The 24,490-nt window shown below is 41.7% G+C and overlaps 1 protein-coding gene across 2 annotated transcripts in view; it reads left to right on the top strand.

Annotated features, from left to right (window-relative positions):
* Window positions 1–23,765, top strand: part of SRGAP1 (SLIT-ROBO Rho GTPase activating protein 1) — a 138,047-nt gene extending 114,282 nt beyond the window's left edge. For both annotated transcript variants that reach the window (XM_005480557.3, XM_005480559.3), the window contains exons 16-22: window positions 5,286–5,391; window positions 8,588–8,812; window positions 9,869–9,948; window positions 17,640–17,820; window positions 18,381–18,515; window positions 18,642–18,987; window positions 20,718–23,765. In XM_005480557.3, coding sequence (XP_005480614.1) covers window positions 5,286–5,391; window positions 8,588–8,812; window positions 9,869–9,948; window positions 17,640–17,820; window positions 18,381–18,515; window positions 18,642–18,987; window positions 20,718–21,095 — 1,451 coding nt within the window. In that variant the 3' untranslated portion in view covers window positions 21,096–23,765. The remainder of the gene's footprint in view (window positions 1–5,285; window positions 5,392–8,587; window positions 8,813–9,868; window positions 9,949–17,639; window positions 17,821–18,380; window positions 18,516–18,641; window positions 18,988–20,717) is intronic.
* The last annotated feature ends 725 nt before the right edge of the window (window positions 23,766–24,490 follow it).

The following is a 24,490-nucleotide window of genomic DNA, read 5'->3' as shown; positions in this document are numbered from 1 at the left end:
TAAATAGATCTGAAAGAGCTGTGAGTGGCATTGCTGAGTTAATATATACATATCTTCGAGCTGGATTGGACTCATCGACCAAAATGAAAAGAGGCACAAATTGTTAACTTCAGCACTAATACATATTCATGTAGATAACTTGTCAGCTGCAAATTGACCATAAAAATTACATCTGCAAGTGTAACTCAGTCCCATTTGGCATTCACAGGGTGTGTAAAATATGCATTAGGCATTCACTGTTACTAGTAGGCACCACACCAAGTGGAAATAGCAAGTAACCCCCACAAAGAGATATTACATTGGATTTTATCCTTCAAAGCCATGGTCCTAAAGTGGAGAGACATCTTACATTACCATTGTTTCCTTCCTCCTTTGTGCTCCCATTGCTTGTGAAATTTGCTTACCTTGCACAGCCCTGTAACACAATTTATTAGTTGCTGACACCAGGTTTCTCCTTCCATATGTTTTGATCAACAATATCTTCCCTTTGCCAAATGTTTGCAGTCCTGTTGTTCATACTGAGATTGGCCCATGGAGGCTGGCTGTTTAGAGAGGCTGGTCAAACATTCACAATCCAGAACTGATGTTTTCAGATGCTTTCAGATGTTTTCAGATGTTTCTGAGCTCTACCTGCTTCCAGGCTGAACCTTCTCAGTTGGTAAACCATGTCTCACCTCCAGTGCAGGAGAGGCCATGTGTATGACCAACTACAGAGCTTCATCTGCTTCTTTAAATTAAAACAACAGAATTGTATGCAGCTGTCCAGTTGGTCCAAAATACTTTGAAGCCAGCAGTAATTGTTCTCATGCCAAAGAGTTGTATTCTGCATCACTGCATCAATATATTTGAGTATATTGCCTTTTACATGTTCTACTACCTCAGAATTATTGTTTAATTAAACTTTAATTTACATTTTCTTAATATTATTTGGGATTAATATACCCCTATTTTCTGTTCTAATTTCATTTGTGTTTATTTGTGTTTGGGGGCTTCTGTTAGTAACTGTGTTTTCTCCCCTCTCAAGTTTCCTTTACTCTTCTGTGCTGGATTGTTCACTTCTATCTGTTTTACTTTAGAGTTACCTTTCAAAAACCTCATCCTGAGTGACCAGGTGGTTAAAACTGTTATTTCTCCTGGAAGAGAAAAGTAGAGATTCATTGTTTCTGTGTGTCTTTACAGTCAGTGAAGGTGACAGTGCCTCTCCAGAAGAGGTTCCAGTGTTCTTGGAGACTGAAGATCACACTTTTCAAGGCTTGAGTGCCTAGGATTTATGTCTGTCTCATGTGATTGAGAGCCAGTCCTTAGTGTGTGGCTGACAGAGAGGCAGCTAGCTGATAAATATATGCAATGACATTAATCTCATCTGGATTCATTCATCCAGATGAAGGACATGGAACATTTGCAGAGTAAGTCCTTGTGAGATCAGTAAATAATGTCTTTTCTGAGAGCAATGTAGGATTGCACCTCAACAGATTTTCTTGTGGAGCTTGTGATCTGCCTTCTTGGAGGATTTTATGAACAAGTTGAACAGACATCTCTCAGAGGGGATTAAAGTGAAGTCAGAGGCTAAGATTGTAGACTTAAATGACCTCTGAGCTCTCTGCTTTTCATTTTTTGTAGTAACTAGTAGAGGCTTCTTAGATCCAAAACACTTCAGAAACTTAGATGCCTAGATAATGTTATGGGTAGACAGAAAATAAAATTCTTTATATTAGTAGAATACTTGTTCCGCTCTTGTCTGATGAAGGTACATTAATTGTTCTGGCTCAGGTGCCTGGCTCTTCCACACAGCGCTACAGTCATGAAACTCCAGAAGCTGCCTCCTTCCCCTCCTCTTGTTTCACCCTACAAGTGTCTCCTGTGCTCTGCTTTGACTGAAGCACAGTGTTCCCACAACAAGCAGCTTCTCATTTTGCTGACAAGAAGCTCTCCTGCTTATAGGTTTGACCCCCATGGCAGAGATGGGTCTGGAAGGCAGATGTGTCAGACCAGATCTCCAAAAGTTTTGCTTTGCTCTGAGAACTGGGAACTAGAAAATAATAACCATTTCACTGTGTGGTGTTTACTTGACATTAGTCTTCATTTGTAGTTGATATTCCTGTGTTCTTCATAGAGATCTTTCTTCCCTGTCTCTCTCCACAGTCAGAAAAAATACATTAATTTTCAGTGTGTTTGGCCTTGCCAGAGGCTTGTCCTCTTGCTTGTCTTTGGGAATATGAGTCTCATCATATCATTAGAGTAATGAACCAGTTTTCAAATCCCCTGATTTCTATTTTAGCTCGGCAGTTAAATTGCATTACGAGGACAAATCATGTAATAGCAAGCACTTCTGTTTTCTTAGCTGAGAAATGGGTAATAACTCATCAGGCACTCAGGTAAAAAAAATCAGAGTAATGAAAAGAGTGTCTCCAACAGAAGTACTGTGAGAGGGGAGGTGTGTCCAGCTCTCTCTAGCATTGAGCTTGCCAGTATTTCCTTGCAGCAACCAGCATGGATGGTCCTTCTGCCCTGAGGCTCTCATTAGCAAAGCCATTGGAAGCAAAGCAATGTTTTAGCTTTCCTCTGCATGGGAAGCAGCAGAGCTGCAAATTCTTTCTGCCTGCATGTAAAAAGATTGCTCTGTATTCATTCCTCCTTTCCTAAGTACCCAAACACTCATGTGCTGCATACACTCAAGCAATGGGGAAATTCAGCTCCACATTTCAAAACAGCATGCAAATACATTACATCATTACCTAGCTCCTTTAAATCAAATCAGTGCAGCCTCTTGAAATAATGTGGAGAGTACATCAATTTACCGCTTGACAGTAGTTTGGATTTTCAATAAAGGGACTTTCATGGAAACTGGGTCCAGTGTTATCAGGAAGGTACTGGTAACACACACCTCTCATTCAAGCATGTATGGCTTGTAACTGCTTCAGTATGGAGTGCAGGTCACTTCAAGTACTTAGTACTGATCATGCTCCTAGTAGGACAGCTGGGATAGTTCAATACATGACTACACAGCCAGAATCTCTGTACCTGCTCCACCATCTCTGTGCTGCCTAGTGGGACTGGTTCCTGACTCATGCATCTGTCAAACTTGTCCAGGAATTGCTTGGAAAAATTGTAGTTGGCAGGGACCACAAGCACACTGGAGAGTGTGATAACTGAGTGGTAGTTGCCTGCCAGTGTGCCCCATCGTGGTTTAGCTCACTAGTTTAGACAGAGCTATTGCAGCCATAAGGTAACACACTGCTAGAAGGAGCTGCTGAACCCGCCTTGGGTCCCAGCCCGGTGCATTTCTCAGGTCTGATTTGAATTCAGCAATGACTGAACCTGGAGCAGGGCCAGTCTCCAGAATTGTCTGGAGAAGGCAGGACTGTAGCACAAGGCATTAGCCAGGAAAGGCTGTAATGCAGAAGGCAAGTCCTGGTGTTGCATTAAAACTGCCCTCCAGCTTCCCACATGCAGCACACAGTGCTGCTGAAGCAGGAGTGTTGAAGGATGCACTGGAATGGGAAAGGAGAGCTGTAGTTGCTCTGTGGATGTTCACTGTGCAAGCAGCTCCCAGACTTGGCATGTCCCTGCCGTGGACACCAGTTCTTAACCAGTAGTCAGAAATATTTCTTGACTCATGCAGTCCATGTTTACAAGAAACATAAAAAGAAATTTCAGGTCCCATGTTCCACTTGAGACGGCTTGAACTGATTTCCAGCTAGTGTTTGGGTTCAGAGTGACTCATTAGGTTATAAATTATACAGCTTGTCAGCAGTCCCTTTTCCTACCAGCTCTGCAGCAGCTCACCAGGGACACTGTCCAGCCTTCAGGGTCTCTGCTGGGGAATACATTTTTACTTCCTGCCGGAGTTTTGCTGTTCTGCCTCTGCAGCAGATACCATAAGCCAAATGGACTTCTTCATGCAAGTAGTGGTAGGCTGTTTGCTTCCACAGAAACTCTGATGGAGGCCAGTTTGATCCCATCCCAGAATCTTTTGTTCCAGCACGCTAGTGGTTGCTGAGCCAGTGGAATCTCCTGTGAATGCTGATGTGGGAGCAGATCTCACACCCTTTTGCTGCACTGGCATTTCCCAGTGAACTATAACACCAAGGTGGCAAACAAAGTCTTACTGCCAACGTGCCCTTCTGATGCTTAGTTTTTAATACCAAAACAACAGTTACTAGATACCAGTTTTCTTCTTAGAAATGTAAGTCAACACACATTTTGCATCTGCAAATAAATACTGAAATAGCCATACCAAAGAGCACATAAATAATGCCAGTAATTCTGATGTGTATTACTTATGTACACTTTCACTTAACACATTTTTATGTAAGTAAATATTATAATTGTGCACTCCTAAATACCACATTTTGTGGTACAGTCTGTTTTTCAGCTATTGGAATCAGCTCCTGTTTCTGATTTCCAAATTGCTGAATATCCACTTTAGTGCCACTGGACAGAATTTCTCATCTTAGTATGCTAAGATTTCCCCTAGATATTGTTAATTGCAGCATACTTTCTTGGCTCACATAAAAAGCATTACTGAAATTTGAGGTTGTTCCCACAGTGTCATTTACTGTGGACTCAGAAAACACACTGAGTTAAAAACTGAGATACTGCTTTTTCTGAAAAACACTTCAAGCTTTTATCCATCATTGCCCAGCTTGCAGCCACATAGTCTTTCTGACCAACACAGAAAATAGTGCATCCTTGTTACAAGGTATTAGGAACTGATGCTTTTATCAGATGGTTTTTCCCACTTCAGAAGAATTTCCGTGGACTGCTATAAAATCATTTGAGAAAAATGCAATCTTTGTGTTTCTTGGCTCCGTGCAAAAAAAAAAAAAAAAAGGCCTTTCTCCTATTTTGCCGCTAAGAGAGTTATAGCTGGATATTTGATTAAGAAAACTTACTAGAGAAGCTTGATGATTGGATTAAGTGTCTGATGGGAAAATTCAAATTAAGAGAATGCATCTGTATTTGAAAGGAAAGGCCAGCATCTTTCCTTGGTTCCTTCAGGTTATTTATGTACTGATTTTGTGGTTTTGTGAACTGTAAAGCTCAGCAAGTGTCCAGACTTAGACAGATTTGTATCTTCTTTAAAAACTGTTACTTTTAAGCTGTGGGGTTTTATTAAGAGGGAAAAGAACTTCTAGATCTCATTTTTCTAATATGCCAGAATTAGACAGTACTGACTAGAGGCATGTGATGATAAAAAGTCAAAGTAAATTGAGTAAATTGACTGAATGCTCTTTCTGACAATCATATACAAGGGAACATAACACACTTTCTTCTGTTTGCAGGAATAGACAATCTCTATGAGAGGGCTCTTCACATCCGCAAACTGCTCCTTACTTTGCCCAGGTCGGTCCTTATAGTGATGAGATACCTCTTTGCCTTCCTCAACCAGTAAGTACTGACCCCAGTGCTGCAGTCTGCCTTTATCTGCCTTCCTTTGCTGCTGTTAAAGTTCTTTGGGTTCACTCATACTCTATGTAGAATTCACATTTGAGCTCCATTTAACAAAAAATATGATCTTCTAATTGGCAGTGGAAATAGAATGAAAACGCTGGATTCCGTTCAAATTAAAATTCCATTTGTCCAGAATTGAGCAAGACACATTAAAGTGTTGTCTGAAATGGGGAGTGCAGTCTACAGCATTAAAGCTGGCAACAAAACAAGCCTATAAGAAAAATAACAAATACAAACTGTAGCTACATTAAAACTAGTTTATGCAATTTAAAAATGCATTTCTTTTCCTTATCTCAAGCTGATTTCTCCTGATGGGAAAAACCCCAGTATATTCAAGCAACACAGGCACTACAAGCTACCTGTTTGATGCTAGACACTGCCAGGGTGAGACTTTGTCTTGCTGCTTCTGTTTTCTGATAACAGGAGTATGAGTACAGAGAGCACACATCCCCTGAGTATGCTTTGATGTAGAGTAGCTTGTTTCTCACATTGCAAAGCACAGGCTGGAAGGAGGATTGTTTGAGAGGGAAAGTGGTGTTCATGTATTTATCATCCCAGAAAAAACTACTTCTTCCTGTAAGAGAAAATAAAAGATAGGCTGGGCAATTGAAATGTGTTTCTTCCTTCAGTCCTTCATGGCCCTCTCTGGTTTTGCTGACCCTAATGGTTTCACAGAAAATTTTGCTTATGTGCACTTTGCCCTGATTCTAAGTTTTCTCTTTCTACTGTCAATTTGTCTGTTTCCTGTTCTATCTGTTTTCATATCACCTTTTTCCTCTTTTTTCCTAAATTTGCCCTTTGCTGATTCATTCTGTCTTTGTGACCTTCCCCATTTCATTCAGCCTGTCTGTTCCTATAGAAACAGGGTCTTTTTCAGCCAGGTTATTTGTGCATGCCTGTAGTCACAGCTGTTCCTGTTTCCTTTCTTCTAGCAATTTCTGAACCACTTTCAAGCAGTATGTCAGAGAGAGACAGAGATCTAAAGTTTTATGAAAATAACCATTCATTTGAAATTGAATCCATCCCCCAAAAATTACACCATGTAAATATCTTAAAAGCTTACATCACAGCTTCTCCTCTGCAGAGACATACAGATAGACCAGAGCTGTCTAGGGTTGTACTTGTTATGTGATCATGTTAGCTACATCTGTGCTCTCCACAGGAATGCAGTTTGGAAAGCAGATTAAATACCTTACTGCCTCTAAATTGCTCCTGGTGCATCCACAGGAAAAATATTCCCATTATTTGACTTCCTTCAAATCCCATTCTGCTTTTTACATATGCAGTTATGCCTGCTTGACCACATGAAGTCATCATGTCTCATGGCAGACCTAACCTGGTATAGCTCCCCACACAAGGCTCCAAAGTTAGATCAAGTTGCTGAAGGCTTTGGCCAGTCAAGAACCTCAAATGGCAGCAACTGCACAGCCTCTCCAGGCAGTCAGTCCCAGTACTAGGTCACTGTTATAGTAAAGAAATTTTTTGTGCTTTCATTGGAATGTCCCTTGCTGTGTCTATTGCCTCTCATCTCTTTGCACCTGTGTCTGTCTTGCTCTTGTTAATAATCTTATATATAGTAGGAGATTGCAGCTAAATTCTCCAGTAACCTTTTTATCCAAAGGCTGAACAAACCCAGTTCTCTCTGCTTTAGATTATAATTCATATGCTTCAGCTCCCCAGCCATCTCTGTTAGTAGTCCTCTTCTGGGCTTGTACCAGTTTGTCAGTCTCTCAGAACTAACAGAAGTTGCACAGAACCTCATGTGCAACTTCACAAACACCAGTTGGAAAAGGAATAATTCATTCCCTTAACCTGCTGCCTCTTCCTAATATAGCCATAAATGCTGTGGAATGAATTGCCATTTTTCCATTCCTCCATCTTGTCGAGGTCCTTCTAAATGGTAGCCCTGTGTCTGACCTTTGGCACATTTACTGCTCCTTTCCCAGTGTGGCATCACCTGTAAGCTGGCTGAGTGTGCCCTCCATCCCCTTGTGTAGGTCATTCATGGAGATGCTAAACAGTACCAGCCTTGCCTGTGAGCCATGAGGAGCGCTGCTTGTTAACAGCCGTCAGCAGAACTTCACATTTCACAATGATTGTTACAGGCTTTTTTACAGTTGTGCATGTATAAAGTCTGAGCCACCTGATAAATCAGAAGAACAAGACGTCTCCAATTAACACACAGGACAGGATAGTAAATCATGGCATAAGAAAGGGGCAAACATGATTAATTTTAAAAGCTAGTTATGAGGGTAGTCATGAAGAAGGTTTGCCTCATGCATATGTATTGATTAAACATGGAAAACACTCTCTAAAATTCCCTTTCTGGAGGGAACATGGTGTTGTATTTGAACACAACCAGACATCAGAATTCCTATGCTGCTTCAGAGTACAGGACAGCATAGTATAGGGCATCCCAGCGCATCAGACTCTACTTGACTGGCCCCACATAGAACCATTCAAAAGCCAGCATTGGCATTCAGTAAAAATGGGAATAGATAACAACTTCTCATTCAAATCAGAAAATTAGTAACCTTGCATTTTCTGGAAGAAAGGAGAGCTTGCAAAAGTTGATTAATAACAATGAAAGCTTTTCATTTGGACGCTTCCATAATGAAACTGTTGTGGGAGTTTGTGGGCAGAAGGCAAGGTGCTTAGGAATTTTAGTCTGTATGGTAAAAACAGAAACCAAAAGTCACAAGAGCCCTTGCAAGATCCAGGAACTTGTTGCCTGCAGAATACAATTCTGTGTATCTAAGTTGTGTAGCCAGCTGTTGAAAGAGATGCACCCAGGTCCAGTGAGAAATGTAGACCCACTTTGCATCCAGTTCACTTGGAGCATTTTGTTGTGCTAGAAGCAGCAGCAGATGTTAGCCCATTAAGTCAGTGTACACTCAACATGGTAGCCTGGGAATACATATATATACATAAATATATATGTGGAATAAACTCACTACATAGTGTATATAACCTACTGAAGAAATCCTGGTTTTTTGTTCCATTACTTTATGTGGGATTGTCAATGACAACAGGAAATCTCTAAGTTGTGATTTCAAAAAGTTTTCTACAGCTTTCAGAATAAGGTTAGTCACAGTGGTAAAGTCATTTTTTCTTGATTTTTCTGTTATAACAGCCTTTCACAGTACAGTGATGAAAACATGATGGATCCATACAACCTGGCCATTTGTTTTGGGCCAACCCTGATGCCTGTTCCAGACATACAAGACCAGGTGTCTTGTCAGGCACACGTGAATGAGATAATCAAAACTATCATCATCCATCATGAGGCTATTTTTCCAGATGTGAAAGAACTTGATGGACCGGTATATGAAAAATGCATGGCTGGAGATGACTATTGGTAAGTCAGAATATTATCCTTCTGTCTCCTAAACAAAATCATTAGGCTGGTTAGAAGTATGAAGATAAATGAGAAGAGCATTTAGGTCCACACAGTAAAGTGTTAAATATGAAAAAGTGAAGCAAAGGCAATTCTGACGATGTTTCCTACAACATTTTGTGGAGGAAGCTGCTTGGTGTTCAGCCAGAGATAGATAGAATTCCAGGTGATCAGAGCACACAGGCAGGTAGGAAATTGTTTCTTTGGCTGTGAACCACCTTACAAAATTTCAGCTTATGATGCCTCCTCCTTTTCTTTATTGTGCTTTAATGGGGCAGATAGCTAAATACCAAACAGCCACTCACTCACTCTCCCCACAGTGGGATAGGGGAGAGAATTGGGAAAAAATTGTAAAATTCTTGTGTTGAAATGAAGACGGTTTAATAGGACAGAAAAGAAAGGGCAAATAACAATAATTAGAATATGCAAAACAAGTGATGCACAATGCAGTTTTCATCATGACTGATGAGTGTCCAGCCAGTGCCTGAGCAGCAGCCCTTGACCAGCTTTGTCCCAAGTTTATGTGCTGAACATGATGCCACATGGTCTGGAATATCCATTTGGTCGGTTGGGGTCCGATGTCCTGGCTGTGTCTCCTTCCAGCTTCTTGTGCCCCCAAGTCTACTTGCAGGTATGGTGGGGTGGTCAGTGTAAACACTGCTCAGGAGCAGCTAAAACATCAGTGTGTTATCAACATTATTCTCATCCTAAATACAAAACACAGCACTGTACCAGCTACATGTAAGAAAATTAACTCTATCCCAGCCAAAACCAGGACACCCCCTTGGCAGCAAACACACACAGTTTTTATTTATAAAGGAATCAAATGTTCTGAGGGCTTCTTAATGTTGAAATTTTGTTTCAAGGAAATGCATATAGGCTTCTTTATTAATTATGTATTTATAGCACACTAGGATAATTATGTTGCACATAACTTTGTAGCATTATAAGAATGCTTCTAAATAATCCCATGGAGGTGGCATATTTTTGATGTGGTTCCTCTCTGCTTGCCTCCAGTGACAGCCCATACAGTGAGCATGGTACCTTGGAGGAGGGGGACCAGGATGCCAGTACAGAGCCCCACACCAGTGAAGATGGTGAGTCTGTCACTTTACTGTGCCTTTGATGGGAGTAAGTCCTACAGGTGTTCCAGGCAGGACACCTTCTTCCTTTCCTAATTGTGTCTTATTTGAAAGAAGGAAATTTCAGTCCTGGTCTTCTGTAGCAAATCTTCAATCCCTGTTTGTGTGCTTTTGCACTCTTGATTCATCTGTGTTTGACCAGCTGTTTCCTTGTTCTCTCCTGATTTGCCCAGTCACAGGAAGGGCAAGAGAGAAACTATTTCAGTCAGCACATATTATTTTCTGACATAGTGTTACATTTTTAGTGACTCTTTTGTCTACAAAAACTAAACTTGTCAAAAGTGTGCCCTTAAATTGCAGCTAGAGGATATTTGCCATTGAAGTATTTATAACAACTTAAAAACATGTGTGTACCCCCCACAGTGAAACTTTTGAACAGTAATAATTTTCTGTAAATATCAGTCACATAGTCTTCTAGGTATGAGAGGTATCAATGAAAAAACTGATGCAACTCTATTATATTAATTCTTTTTGTCCAGGTCATAAATGTGTATTCAAGTGTGACAGTTTTACCATTCTTCTGATGCCCCTCACAGTAACTTCTGCCAAGTTTCAATCAAATTTAACAGATAGAAAAGGATTCTCAAAATTATTATATAACTACTATTTTGTGAGAATTAGTAGCTCATTAGAGGTGAAGGATTCAGAATAACACTCCATGTAGAGAAGAGCAGAGGTATGAGCTCTCTGCCTGTCTGGCCAGCAGGCAACCCAGACAGAGCAACCAGCACACGTGCAGCAGTAGAAACAAAAGCTTCCCCTTGTCCCTTGCAGAGGATGTGTGGAGGAAGGAAGAGGAAAAGACAGAGCAGAGGAGAGGGGAGGAAAAGAGCTACTGCAGAAAAGGATATTTTTTTTTAATAATGTCATAAGGGATACTGTTCAGGATCTGGGACAATTGCTGTGGGGAAGGGAAACCGGAAGGTGTATGGATAGGAAAGCTGGCTGCACTGCTCCCATTGCACACAGAGCAGAGTAAACAATGGTTCCACTCTAGCTGCACCCCTCTGCTTGGTCACGTACACAGGCTGCCACTGACAGATTGTCTGTCTCTGCCCCTTTGCCAAGGTGAGGAGGGGCAGGCAGAGTCTGTCAGTGCAGCTGTTTGGACAGGAGGGACATTTGGGTGGGCAGGCATTACAGAAGGAGGGAAGACAGAGTAAGAGAGAAATCTTGATCTTCTGCCTGGATGTATAGCCATGCCTGTGCAGCAGGGAGTACCAGCAGCTCTACAAGACAGGCTGTGCATGGGTTCCTCTTGACCAGCTCTGTACAACTAAACCCACCATCTTTCTACAGCACATCTCTTCTAAGCAGTGTGAACAAACTCAAAAGTTGCACCTTATTTTTCCAAGACAGTATAGCTATACTTTAGAAGAACTCCTTCTTCCCTTGGAGGTATGAAGCAAGAGTGGAAGCTGAGGAAGCCTGCCTGTCTCTCATTTAGAGCACAAGTAAAGTGTAGCTGACACACCAGTTCAATATATTGGGGGCAACTTCAGGGTCCCATGACCAAACTGACAGACGAAGGCACAAGTGGACATGGAGAAGAAGTGCAGCTTTTCAGCAGCCATCAAAGCAGTTACTTCAAAGCCATGCCTAGGAAAGATGAAAACATCAGCAGGATACAGAGGAGCAGGACTGTGGCATCGTGTGATGCATCATTTGGGCCTCAATCATCATGGGCTGTACCCCACCACTGTGTTGTTATACCAGTTTTACATTCCTGTCCTGGTACTACTTGTGACTGTGTCACTGGGGAAGACAAACCCTGAAGAGAGTACCTGTCAACAGGACAAAGTTCTGTTGAAAGATTTGACTGCTCAAGACACGGGTTTTTGTTCACCAGATCACCCAGTAGTTTAATTCTAGTTTCCTCATCACACCTTTTTAATTAATTCAGTGCCAAAAGAAAGCGGACATCTGTGTTTACAGAGAAATAATTGTTAGCACAAAAATATTTGTAAGCTAGATAAATACTGCTGCAAAGCTGAAGATTAACAGACCTGGATTGCACACAAAAACTGTTCGTTTTCTGTTCCAACCTGCAAGCTCTAACCCTTTTTTTCCATTAATATGGCTTTCTGTTGTAATAGCACATTTTTCTAATGTGCTGTTTCTAATAAATTAAATACACTCACTCATGCTCTAGACAATTCCTTTTAAAAAGTATTTTTTACACCATGTATGAGAATAGGTGAAAATTTTTCAGTTTGCTTACTGAACTTTGTGAGTCACTGATAAACATGTGGTAGATAACAAAAACCCTTCTACTAAAGGGTCTGGAGTATTTTGGGGGTTTAATGTGATTGATGAATTGATGATAGGCTGGATGCATCACTGCCAGCTGAATGTGCAGAGAGAGAAAGGGAGGCGCCACATGGCTGCTGCATTGATCGGACGTGTGGTACTTCCATGGCTCCCTCTGTTAGGACATGGAAGAAGCAGATTCTGTGAATGCTAAGGGTTTTTTTTCATGTTGAAAATCTGATTAGTTTTATGCTAAAATGTTGTGTACATATGTAAGACCAAGCTGCCTACCCCACAGGAATTACAGGGTCATCGAAACATAATCCAGAGGTTACAATCAAAACCAAAAGGATTTATTTTACTTACTCTTGCTGTAAAGTTAAACTGCAAGTGGCTCTCTGCCTGCAAGGAAACAAGGAAAAAACCCATTTGTAGGGGCTGTGTCAGTAGCGCTAGAAATGTTCATTACAATTTAGAAAACAACAAGACTTTAAAAATTAAATTTTAATTGTGTCCACAGAGGTAAAATGCAGTAGATTAGGGGAAAAATACTAGCACATATAAATGAGCTTTTAAATATTTCATAACTGCTTTATTTTAAGTATATAAATTGTTGTGGGTTTTTTCCCCCTAAAATTGCAGGTGTTCATGTATTTCAGTTGATCACTGGAAAGGGAAGCAGGAAAGAAAAGGAGCTGCATTTTTCTGTAGTGTTTTCAGGCTTTTTTAGATATCCAGAAAATATCCTGATAAGGGAAACATAGAAGTTTTTCCTTTCTCCTCAGTCTGGAAATGAAATTTAATTTGTGAAGTTCAGAACTTTTGTACTCAAGCTGAGACACAAAAAAATATCTACCTGTAATTTTGCTGCAGACAAACCTTTACCTGAAAATGTCTCTGCAGTAAAGATTCAAAGGACATTGTTTATGTTTTACTGAAACAGCTGTTACCATATTTCCTTTACCTTCAAACTGATGGAGATTTTTTATTCTTGTTGGAGTCATATGGTAAAGAGTGACTAGATTGTTTGCAAAGGAAGTAAACATTTCCTGAGGAAGTTAGACAGATGGAGTTCTCCTAGGAAAACATACATAAAATTAATGCCATACTCTCCATAGATATCTCATAAACTTAGGATAAAACTTTAGCTGGTATTTCTGCTGAAAACAAAAGCAGGGACATGTCAGACTGCACATTGTTGTTCCCAACACATACTCATTTTCTTGCTCTTCAGAAGTGCATGCTGTGATCGATACTTTGCCAAATTCTGTTTTGTCAACACCTTGCAACAGTTCTTTGCTTTTGCTCTTCCCGGTCAGAAAACTGCTGTCCTGAGGACAGGACTTTGAAATTACAGAACCACTCTATTCTCTGATGGGATGCAGAAGATAAAGAAATAAGGAGATAGATTCCCATCTTCCTGGGGAGTTCGGGACGTACTTTATTCCCAACAGACAGGGTACACCTGGGAAAACTGAGGAAGTATAGAGCAGAGCAAAAGCAACTCCCCTAGAAAAAGTGCAGGGAATGGTGTCCCCTCCTTTCCTTAGCTCCTTGTGCCCTGAGGCGTGGAGGGCAGCCCAGGGCCAATTCACTGCCATCACCTCTGTAGGGAGGTTAGGTCTACATCTGGCACTCCAATCTCAAAGATAAAACTAACACGTTTATTCTGCCCTTTCAGCTCTCCCAAGCAGAAGTTGTTCCCACAGTTCTTCAGTTTGTCCTGATTTTTCCTTCCCATAGCATTTCCTGATTCACTAGAGATGATAGCTGGTGAGATCCTGTATGCCACCAAACACTTCTTGATATTTTAGCTGAATGCCCGCAGGTACAGACAGAGCAGTGCAATTACACTTCCCTCTGAGCTGTCAGTTTTACTGTTAGACATTCAGTACCACACAGAATTTGAGTTACAGATCCCAAATTTAGCTTTCATTGCCTTAGCTTTTTGGAAATACTCATCTGTCATTCAGTAACCTTGATATTAAATGGCTTAACTTTCCAAAATGCATTTATGTTTGGGAGTAACTGTCATGGTACTTTGGTTTTGACTATTAAAGCTTGACCTGTAACAAGGTGAATTACTATTTAAGTGCAGTCTCAGTACTGTTTGCTATAGGAAAGTTATCTCTGTGTATAAAGAAATGAAAACACCCCTTTCACAGTAGGAAAACCTGTCTCAACTCATTTTTCGTCCTCTTCATGAAATCTGTGTGAAATTTTCTGGGCACTCCTCCCTGAGGAGGTGGGATTTGTTACCCAGGCAATCTGATGTACATGTCTCAAAAGTCACATCCATTATGGGTACATTAACAATTCATACAGCTTGTTCCAGTGGGACAATGTCATTCAGACCTGAGAAAGAATGTGAGTCTTGCAGGTGGTAGGAGGATACAATAAAGAGAATTCTCATTTCACACCACACTTAGATGAGCATAATTCCACTGAGCAAGACAGAACTGTTTCTAGTTTAGTCCACTGATTTGTAAATAAAAAGACCTGTATACTTAATTGTGGGATACTGTATAGTCTGTTGACGTTAGCAGAGAAACAGGAAATTCCATAGCCAATCAGTGTTGGGGTTTGTCCATCCATCCAGTACTCATGAGCACTACCAGTTAGCTGTGGAGAATGTCTAAGGAAAATATGTGCAGGAAATTTGGGATTTTATGACTTACTGTAAAACTTTTTTGTTTGGTTGACTTAATTTTATTTTTTTTTACATTTTAAAGTATTGCCTGTTAGTGAGTGACTGGCTCTCCAAAGCCTGGGAGGTTTTATTTCTGAATTCTTGACCAACTCTACCATAACCCATAAATTAGCTGTAATCTGAGAACAGAGTGCTCATAAATGTCTGCTCCTTTTCAATCCTACCTGATTCCAGTATTTCCTTCTTATAATAAATTCCACGAAAAATACACATGATAGGAGAACTGTGTTCTTTTCTCAGTGTTCCACTGTTGCCATTTCATATTGCCATTTCATATTGCTCTCATAAAGATGATGCAAGATAAACAGGCATGTTTGGTTTTACCTCTTTTCATTTTCTGTGCCTTACAGTTGCTTTGTGGCCTCTGTATTTTCTGTTAGAGGCTGTAGGAATGACAACAGGGTAGCATATCATAATATCACACCACCATTAGAGGCAGCCCAGATTTCCAGAATGTTTCTTTCTGTGTCAACATTATAATTTCTTTGCTTAAAAACATAAACCAAGAAACCTTCAGCCCCACCCACCAGGGAATGCCGGTGAGCGAGACATTCATAGGGGCCGTGATGTTTGTTAAAAATTCTCATCAGGCTGAACAAAGACACTGAACACATATCAAAGAACTTCTAGGTTTTATTGTACAGTCACCATAACTTTGGCCACCAGCCCAATATTTAGACTCAAAAGGTATTGGCTAACACACCCTTAAATTTCTTACAAGACTTCCACAAGAGTGGAGGTGAGCGAGCTCTTTATTTTGTACAGTACACTTCAGTAAGTTCTCAACTCCCACAACACACAGCCAAAGGTGCTGACTCACAAGTTACAGTACATTTGGTATTCAAAGGTGCTGGCTCACAAGCTCTTCCTTCCCTCAACAAACTTCAGAGTATGGGGTCGAATATGATAGTTGTGCTTTGTCCATGCAAGGCAAGGGAAGAAAACAAAAAATAAAACCAGTGATTAGATCCCGCATTGTTGCTGCCATGTCAGTGGTCCAGAGCAGGGGCTGTGAGACAGAGAAAGCAAAAGAGACAGAGGAAAAAGACAAAGAACAAAAAAGATCATATGGTCATCTACAGCCATCCAGTAGGGATGCATTTTCAGGAATGTATACTGTTATTGCTAGGTTCTTAATTATATTTATATAATTGAAATAATTTCTGCTACCATACATTTCTTCTGTGTTTGTAACAGTAAATTCTCCATATCATTGTATTCCGTCTGTGTAAAGTTTCTGTATTAGTGATTTCTGTACACACTACAGTTTGTCACTGACAGGAACACTTTAAAGTGACTGCAGAAGCAGCAAACCACAAGACAGTCTTCTGCAGGCTGGGCAAGTTATTAAAAAATGAGCTGCAAGCTGTAACCTCAATAAAGGTGCTGTCATTATGTTTTCACACTGTAGAACAAAGTTAATTTTAAAAAGACATTCCTGTGCAAAATGTTGTCATAAAGGGACAGTGGCTTTCATTACCAACCTGGTTCTGTAGGGAATTACCACCTCAGCAATTTTAATTCACATCAGACAGAAAGTTGCTATGCTAGTCATTAGCCCAGATGTTAATTTCCATCTAAATATTGCTCTAATTATGTAAAGAAATTAGTCATTTCAGGGACTCTTGAGTTACTGGAATCATTAGAGTGTGTGATTTTTAGACCTGTATTTTGCAGTTTTTTCTGTATGTTTTGAGACTTTGATGACAAAATTTAATCTGTTAGAGCTCAGGTGTTTTGGTTTTATGCAGACAAAATGAGAGCTTGTGAAAATCAAAACTTTTTGCTGGATGCCTGGGCACAGCTCTGGCCTAGCTGCAGGGCCCCTTTGCTGACATCAATAGGTCTCTGTCCCAGCACAGGTTATGGGATGGAACCCATTTCCAGCCTAAGGCTGGTAACTAAGGCTGAATTTACCAGCATTCTGACAGAGGATTAGCCAGCACTGCTGTAGCCAATGTTTGGTTTCAGAAAACACCAGCCTCCCCTGCAGAAACCAGGGCAGCTCAGGATTTTGGATCAGTCAGAGCTACTTTAAGCAACTTGAGGCCACACAGGGACTGTCCCTGTGGTCTGGAGCCGTCTTGTCTCACTCCAAAAGGGCGTTGAGGAAGTGAATTAAAGGAGGAGGAGTGGGTGCTGTGTAAAACACTAGGTTTCAGTAGGTCTGCATGCTCATCACGTAAAAGACACAAATTCCATGGCCCAGTTCAGCAGGGTATCCCTACTCATGCACAGGCTAATCTTGTCTTCCTTCCTTTGACACTGCAGATGGTAAAAGCATTCTTATTTACTTTTCCCTTATCACGCTGGTTCCTTGGGCCTTTGATTATTCATCTGAGTTTGTTCTTTTTGTTTTCAGAAGTCTTTATTGCCTGGCCTCCATCCCACTCTCCAGCCACGCAGGATCCTTTCCAGCAGGAGGCAGAGGCCTCTCTCCCAAAGGCAGTTGTAACATTTTAGTATGCTGTTGTTTTCTGCAGCTCCTGAAGCAGCCCAGATGTTTCACACCTGGGGCACAGATCGATTATATTTCTTTGTAAGGGGCACATTGTCACCACTGCCTGAAGTTTGCCTTCCTTCAGCTGATCTCTGTCAGAATGAGCACTGAGAAAATGGGGAAGACGGGGTTGATGAAACCAAAAAGAGCAATATGTAACCTGATATTTGTTGTTCTTCCTCCCAGAGTGCGAGCCCATAGAAGCTATTGCCAAGTTTGACTATGTTGGAAGATCTGCACGAGAGCTCTCTTTCAAGAAAGGAGCTTCCCTTCTGCTCTATCACCGAGCGTCTGAGGACTGGTGGGAAGGAAGGCACAATGGAATTGATGGCCTCGTTCCTCACCAGTACATAGTGGTGCAGGATATGTAAGCAGTGTCTGGTGTAACTGGGTTCTTGGGGGGATGTAAAGTCTGCAGTGTTTAGTAGTATTTGCCAAATGGGTCAGTGGTTTGAAGGGTCAGATAGATTAAACATTTGCCTTTTATGCAGGATACCTGTCTTTACTGCCCTGAATTGAAAGCTCCATCAAAAACTACTACTAGGCTAAGCTACTTCTATGGATACGTTCCCAGTACATTAAGAGACAGATGCTGCTGCACCTATTTTAATTTGACTATCTCTGTGTAGTAGTTGCTGACTTTTAACTTCAGAATAGCAAGAACTGGGGAAATGCAGCCCTGAACTCTTGTTTTGTAGTATTAGGCAAGTGCTTTGCCAAGGATGACAAAGTTCTTTACGGAAAGGTTACATACAATCAGAGTGCAAAGAGCTCAGTAAACAGTGGGATTACAAACAATTTTGGGAGATGTGCAAGGGCTGCAGTGCATTTATAACATGCCTGCTTTTCTTAAGGGGATTAAAATCTGAGAGTGCCAAGGTGCTCTCACTCACTGACTTCTCATCTCACCACCTGTGTTCTGTTCAGGGATGATACTTTCTCAGACACACTGAGCCAAAAAGCAGACAGTGAGGCCAGCAGTGGACCCATAACTGAGGACAAGTCATCATCAAAGGATATGAACTCTCCTACTGACCGTCACTCAGATGTGTATTCAGGAAGGTAAGCCTCAGTGTAACATGTTTTCAGCAGTCCTGCTCACAGCTCAGCTAACACAGTAATTACTCCTGCACTTGCTTATGCTGGCTCAGTACAGTTTGTTCTTCCACCACTTCTCCACTGGTGCAGGCAGAGAAAGAGATCAGAGCCTCCACCTCCCCTGAGACGCCCAGGCAGGAGCAGTGACGGCCACTGCCCGGTACACCCACCTCACCCTCTCTCCAACTCGGCCCTGGAGCTGGGCTCCCCCAACCTGGCAACTCACTGCAGTCCCAGAGCCCTCCTTCAGAACCGCAACCTGAACGCCGACAGCCCTGAGCGGCGGCGCCGGCCGGGCCACGGCAGCCTCACCAACATCAGCAGGCACGACTCGCTGAAGAAGATCGACAGCCCTCCCATCAGAAGGTCCACATCCTCTGGTCAGTACACAGGTTTCAATGACCACAAACCACTGGACCCGGAGTCAATAGCTCAGGTTTGTGTCTTTTTTATTTATGGCACTGTCTGATTTTCTGAGCAGCAAATTCCATTGAATAGCACAGCACAGAGCACATGCTCTGGTGGGAAGGTGTGTGCAGGGTAATGTCCTACTTGGCTTTCCAAACAGAGTGTGTGTGAAAGAAGATGTATTAAGCAGTCCTGAATAGAACAAGCACAAAGAGGAGTAAATGCTGCAGAAACAATAAAAAGAAATTATTTCCCATTACACTGTAATGAAATTGCCTCTACCATACAGAACACTAGGACAGTCTTACAACAGCTACATAGACCACTGTGCTCTGCTGAAGGCTGGCGTATTCTGACTTGCATGTAATAAGTGTTCAATTATGTCTCAGTATTGTGGTAAGCAGAAAAGGGCTTTGACTGCCTAGTAGTGACCATTGGCATTCAAAGCAGAGATTTACAGTCCCGGGTCTTGTGCATTTTATAGTTTTCATACAGTTCATACTGTGTGTTGCTTTGAGGCGTGTAGTAGAACCTGATGTGCAAGATGTCACAGCTGCATAAATTGTGGGCCATCTTACTGTGTAAACAGTCACCTGTCTCATTCCTGGCAGTGAAGAGGTGAAGAGAATGGAGTAGGAAGTACCCTGATCATCAAATTGGTCTGTTGTACTGAGCTGGTAACAGCTCCTGAGTAAATAGATGCCTCTCTCTTCAGAACTCACATTTTGTCTAGGAGGGAAAAGGTGATTACTAGGAGCACCCTGAGGGTGCTCTATGATTGCAAACGCATTTTACAATAACACTGGCATTCATGTTTTAAAATTTAATGTACTGATAATGCTTGCTTTCAAACTCTGCTTCCAGTGAGGAATAGAAGGGACTGGCATGCTTAGGTCAGAACCCATTTATTAGGGTTAGAAAGTGCAAGTGTTTTTACTGTTTTATTTTATTCTAAGCTGTTAATTTACTTTCCTGGAACAGCACTGTTTGACTTAAGATATCTCTTTTTTATACCTAGACTAGAACCCAAACTTTGATTAAACTATGTGAAAGGCAGTGTGAGCAGGCAGGGAACACAAGATATTTTAAGCTTAGTTGTATCTCAGTACCACTGAGAAGCAGTAAACTAGTCTCTTGGTGCATTCTTTTAGCCGTCAGGCCTGAAATCCTGATGAAGAAAATAGTTTTTCTTAGGTATGCATACTGACCAATATCTTACAGATTTTTTCTGTTTAAGATTTAACTTGATGAAACAAGAGGAGACAAGAGCTGATAGGCACACAAACTTTATTTCCTTAGAAAACTAGGTTTCATAATCCATGTGAAGGAATACAGACCCTGAGCACCTGAGGCTTTAGATGAATGGAGCAGTTAGCTAAGAGTGAACAAATGGACTAAAATCTTTGCAGTTGTCAGTAACCAAGAGATGACAGAAATCTTCACCACTAAAACATTTCTAAGCAAACATCAGTTGTCCTGAGGATCACTTCATAAATGGCTTGCAGCTTTTGGTGTAACACCTCTTTTTGATTCTCTCATATGAACAAGGTTAAATGTTTGTAATGTTCACCCAAAGCTGCCATGTTGTCAGTCATAATGTCTTTCAAATAAATCTGGTGGAAATTAATTTTAGCATTATCATAACTGTTAGAGGACGGTTGGTGAAGTAATTAATGCATTTCCTTATCCCTCCCCTTGCTCCTCTGGCATTCAGTAGCAACACAAATGACTTGCTGCCCTCTCTGTGCTCTGACGCAGGACATTGAGGAGACAATGAACACAGCACTGAACGAGCTCCGTGAGCTGGAGCGGCAGAGCTCGGCCAAACACGCCCCCGATGTCGTGCTGGACACCTTGGAGCAAGTGAAGAACAGCCCCACCCCTGCCACCTCAACGGAGTCGCTCAGCCCTCTCCACAGCATTGTTTTGAGGAGCTCTGAGCCTCAAATCCGCCGTAGCACTAGTTCTTCCAGTGACACCATGAGTACTTTCAAGCCCATGGTGGCCCCTAGAATGGGAGTGCAGCTGAAACCTCCTGCTCTTAGGCCAAAACCTATTGTTCTTCCAAAAACAAATCCTAGCGCAGGGCCTTCTCCTCCTTCCCAGGGTCCAGCCGACAAATCTTGCACAATGTAGGCAGCTCAGCCACCCACAGCGCCCAGCTGGGGTGTGCTAGGGAAAGAGATGGATTAACAATAGAAGTCAGGGCTCCGTAACATCATTTGTTCATGTTTGTAACTGGAGAGGCTTTGTTTTTCAGTGTTTTTGAATGTATTGTCTGAAAGTAGCTACATTAACATGGGCATTTGTATTTTGTATGGTTTCGATTAAACGAAAAACTGGACAATTGTGCATAGTTTTAAAAAACAAACATAGACTTACTTGAAAACTTGATGCTGCACCATTTGTAATAAAACCAACACAGATCACAAACAGCTTGCCACGTTGTACCATACTTCACAGTCTTACTGTAGCTATATAATAACAGATCCTGCACAAAACTAAGGGGCGGGAGGGGGTTCAGAGGACATGGAGCCTCTCATTTCTGGGTCACCAAACCAAATCTCAAGCAGGTTAGTAAGAACTGAAACTTAGCATGTGAGGATTACGTGTCTGTGTGGAATGTCTAAGTCATCTCAGGCCACATTTCTTATTTAAGACACAAGAGAAAAAAATCACCAAACCCTCACAAACTCATAATTGGCACCAAGTGTTAGCTTTCTTGTTGGCAGTCTCACTAGAGGCAAGCGCTGGATGGAGCTGGAGATCACGTTGCTCTCACTGATACAAAGCAGCATTCCAGGACACAGCTAAAGCACATCTCCAGGATAGTATCTAGAAACTCCTTTTGCTGCCCTCTGTAATAGTGTACCTTCTCCCATGAAGTCAGACCTTCATTCCCTGATACCACATTTTTTACAGAAGCTGAATTTGTTTGAAGTTCACAGAAGCCAGGCTCTGGGGAGTGCCTGAACCTGCTGGTCCATCAGGGAGCATGAGGGGCTATTAAAGGGATCAACTACACAGTAATTCAGAAAAGTCTCCCATTGACTTTATTGCTCAGTGTCCAATTAAGGACGTGATTTGGGTTGCAATAGTCTGAGTTTCGAGCTGACCCAGCTGTGCTGACTGCCTTGCACAGCAAATGCTCAGTTGTGCTGACAGCAGCAAGACAAGGACTCTGAAGGGGGACTACCCCCTGCCAGTGGTGCAGGGGTCACTCACAGGACAGGCAGCTGAGTTTCTACTGCCTAGATTTAAGCTGACTAAAGTTTTCCATAACCCTTTTCCCCTCCACTTCCCTTTCCTTTAGTGACAGAAATCAGTACCTTTCTTATATCTGTGCGAGTGGCGACTGTCAACTTTGCTTAGTGCTCTGTTGTTAAATTTTGTTAGGCATGAGCTAAACCTACAGCTGTTCTGCACATTGCAACAGTAAGCCATAATACTATTTCTGTGAACATGCTTTCAAACATCCAATCCACAAAAGAAGGTTCAGTTAATAAAATAGGGAAAAATCACTTGTTGTCCACCTACAGAAGTACAACTGGCTGTAATTAAGATCTGTTTTTCCACATATTCTGTAAGATCTCACTTTTGGAAAGCTTGAAATTTTACAACTCATTATACATAAAAAATTGAGTTTGGGAGGAGAAGAGTAGGGACAAAATTTGATAGACATAATTGCCGAGGTGACAGGAGTAATTTCCTGTTATTTAGGAGCAATTTATTCCTGCTCTGGTTTACACCTTTTAGACAGGTGATGTAATGTGAAGCTCTAGGTGTGAGAAGTACCCCATAACTGCCTCTGAGCCTCAAACTATTGCTGATATTTGCAAAGACTTTTCAGTACAGTCAGAGACTTCACACACATCTAGGTAAGAGGCAAAGTCTTAATCCACCACAGTGGGCTGTGCAGCATGGGTCAGCAAACCTCCATCCTTGGCCTGACCCTAATGCCAGGGCCAGAGCCTAAGCCAGACCAGCCCGAGCTGCAGACCAGTGCTGGTCTGCTCACTTGTTTGGGACCAGAGGTATTTTCAAGTAGTTCCCCAGTTTACTAGACTCAGTGGAGCAAAACTGGAATTTGTCTAGCATTTTTAAATTAACCCACCTGGCACAATTGAGATGGATACCTGTATCTTTAAATTGCATAGGGAATTTTGTATGTTTAAATAACTGTACTGGACTCCATAATGCTTTTATTAGAAATTGTTTAGCAAAAGAAAATATTAGAAACAGTGCATTTAGTGAATGCATCCACTTAGTGCATTCACACAGTTAATGTGTAGTTTGATGGTTATTATAGATACTTTAAAGCATAGTAAATGGATATGTAACAGGAAAGACTGCTACATCTACAGGCGTACTAAAGGGTAACTCCTGCACACCTAATCCAATCAGTATTGTCCTTTACTGTCAAGTTTGATGAATTGCAGTACTGGTAGCTTCCTGCTTGTTGACTGTTACCTACTTGTGTCAATGTACATCTGTAGTATGTACATGTGAAAGTGCCTTTAAATTTTAGAGGAGCTTTAGCTTTGCTCTTGTACTGTTGCATTTCCATTGCATCCTTTCCTGTTTCGTGTATGGCTGCATTCCCATTGCATTCCTTCCACTCTTGAAGATCAAATAAAAACATGGAAAACCCACAGTTCTGGAAGAGAAATGTACTGTTAATCTGTTGTGACAATGCACTTTTATGTATAGTACTGTACATTTTTGGCATGTACCATTACAAGCTTCAGTATACATTCAAGTTTGTTCCTCATAGTGTATCTTTATAATAAAGAAGATAGTTCTGTCTGTGTGTGTATTTTTGCTGGGGAAACCACTGTATCTTCCAACATGGATTGATGATCTACTTCCCACATAGGGAAGCATCCAGCGCACCAGGATCCCCCACTACCCACACCCCACACTGCATCAAGAGCTATCACACTCTTGGCCTGAAGAAGCACTTGTTCCTGGAAAGTTCCTTGCCTAACTTAAAAGTCCCTCTTTACCTGAAAACCCCTCGCAAAGAGCCACCAACTTCACGCAGTTCTGCTGAGAACCCATCAAGGGTAGTCAATCCTGCTCACAGTGGCCAAGGAAAGCCCCCACTGCCCACTTGGCCAAACACCCTGCCATCCCCCTCCTGCTCCCCACAGGAAAAATGGGGTGAGGAAAACACTCCAGCTTACATATTTTAAAAATAGGGTGAAAAGAATTTTAAAAGGGACATTTCTTAAAATGGGGATATTTCGTGGAACAAAAGAGAGAGATGCTGTCAGGCTGGGAGGGGGTGGGGGGAGTGCCACAGTTAAAGATCATCTTCAGTGACCTTATGTCTGAGAAATGGTGGCAATACACATCCTTCCAGCTGGCTCCAGGAACCAGGGGGTCTCATTGTCAGGCTGATAGCTGCAGAGAAATGTTCTGCCATACATGGATCAGATGCTATCAAGGACAATTCCTGGGCTCAGACTACAGCTGCCAAACAGGCTTGCCATGCTTTCCCACCTTAGACATTTAGGGGCAGAAGAGCT

Source organism: Zonotrichia albicollis, chromosome 4 (genome assembly GCF_047830755.1).
Source record: "Zonotrichia albicollis isolate bZonAlb1 chromosome 4, bZonAlb1.hap1, whole genome shotgun sequence".
Classification (NCBI taxonomy): domain Eukaryota; kingdom Metazoa; phylum Chordata; class Aves; order Passeriformes; family Passerellidae; genus Zonotrichia; species Zonotrichia albicollis.
The sequence above is the reverse complement of the archived record's forward strand: the minus strand, read 5'-3'. Positions and strand labels throughout refer to the sequence as shown.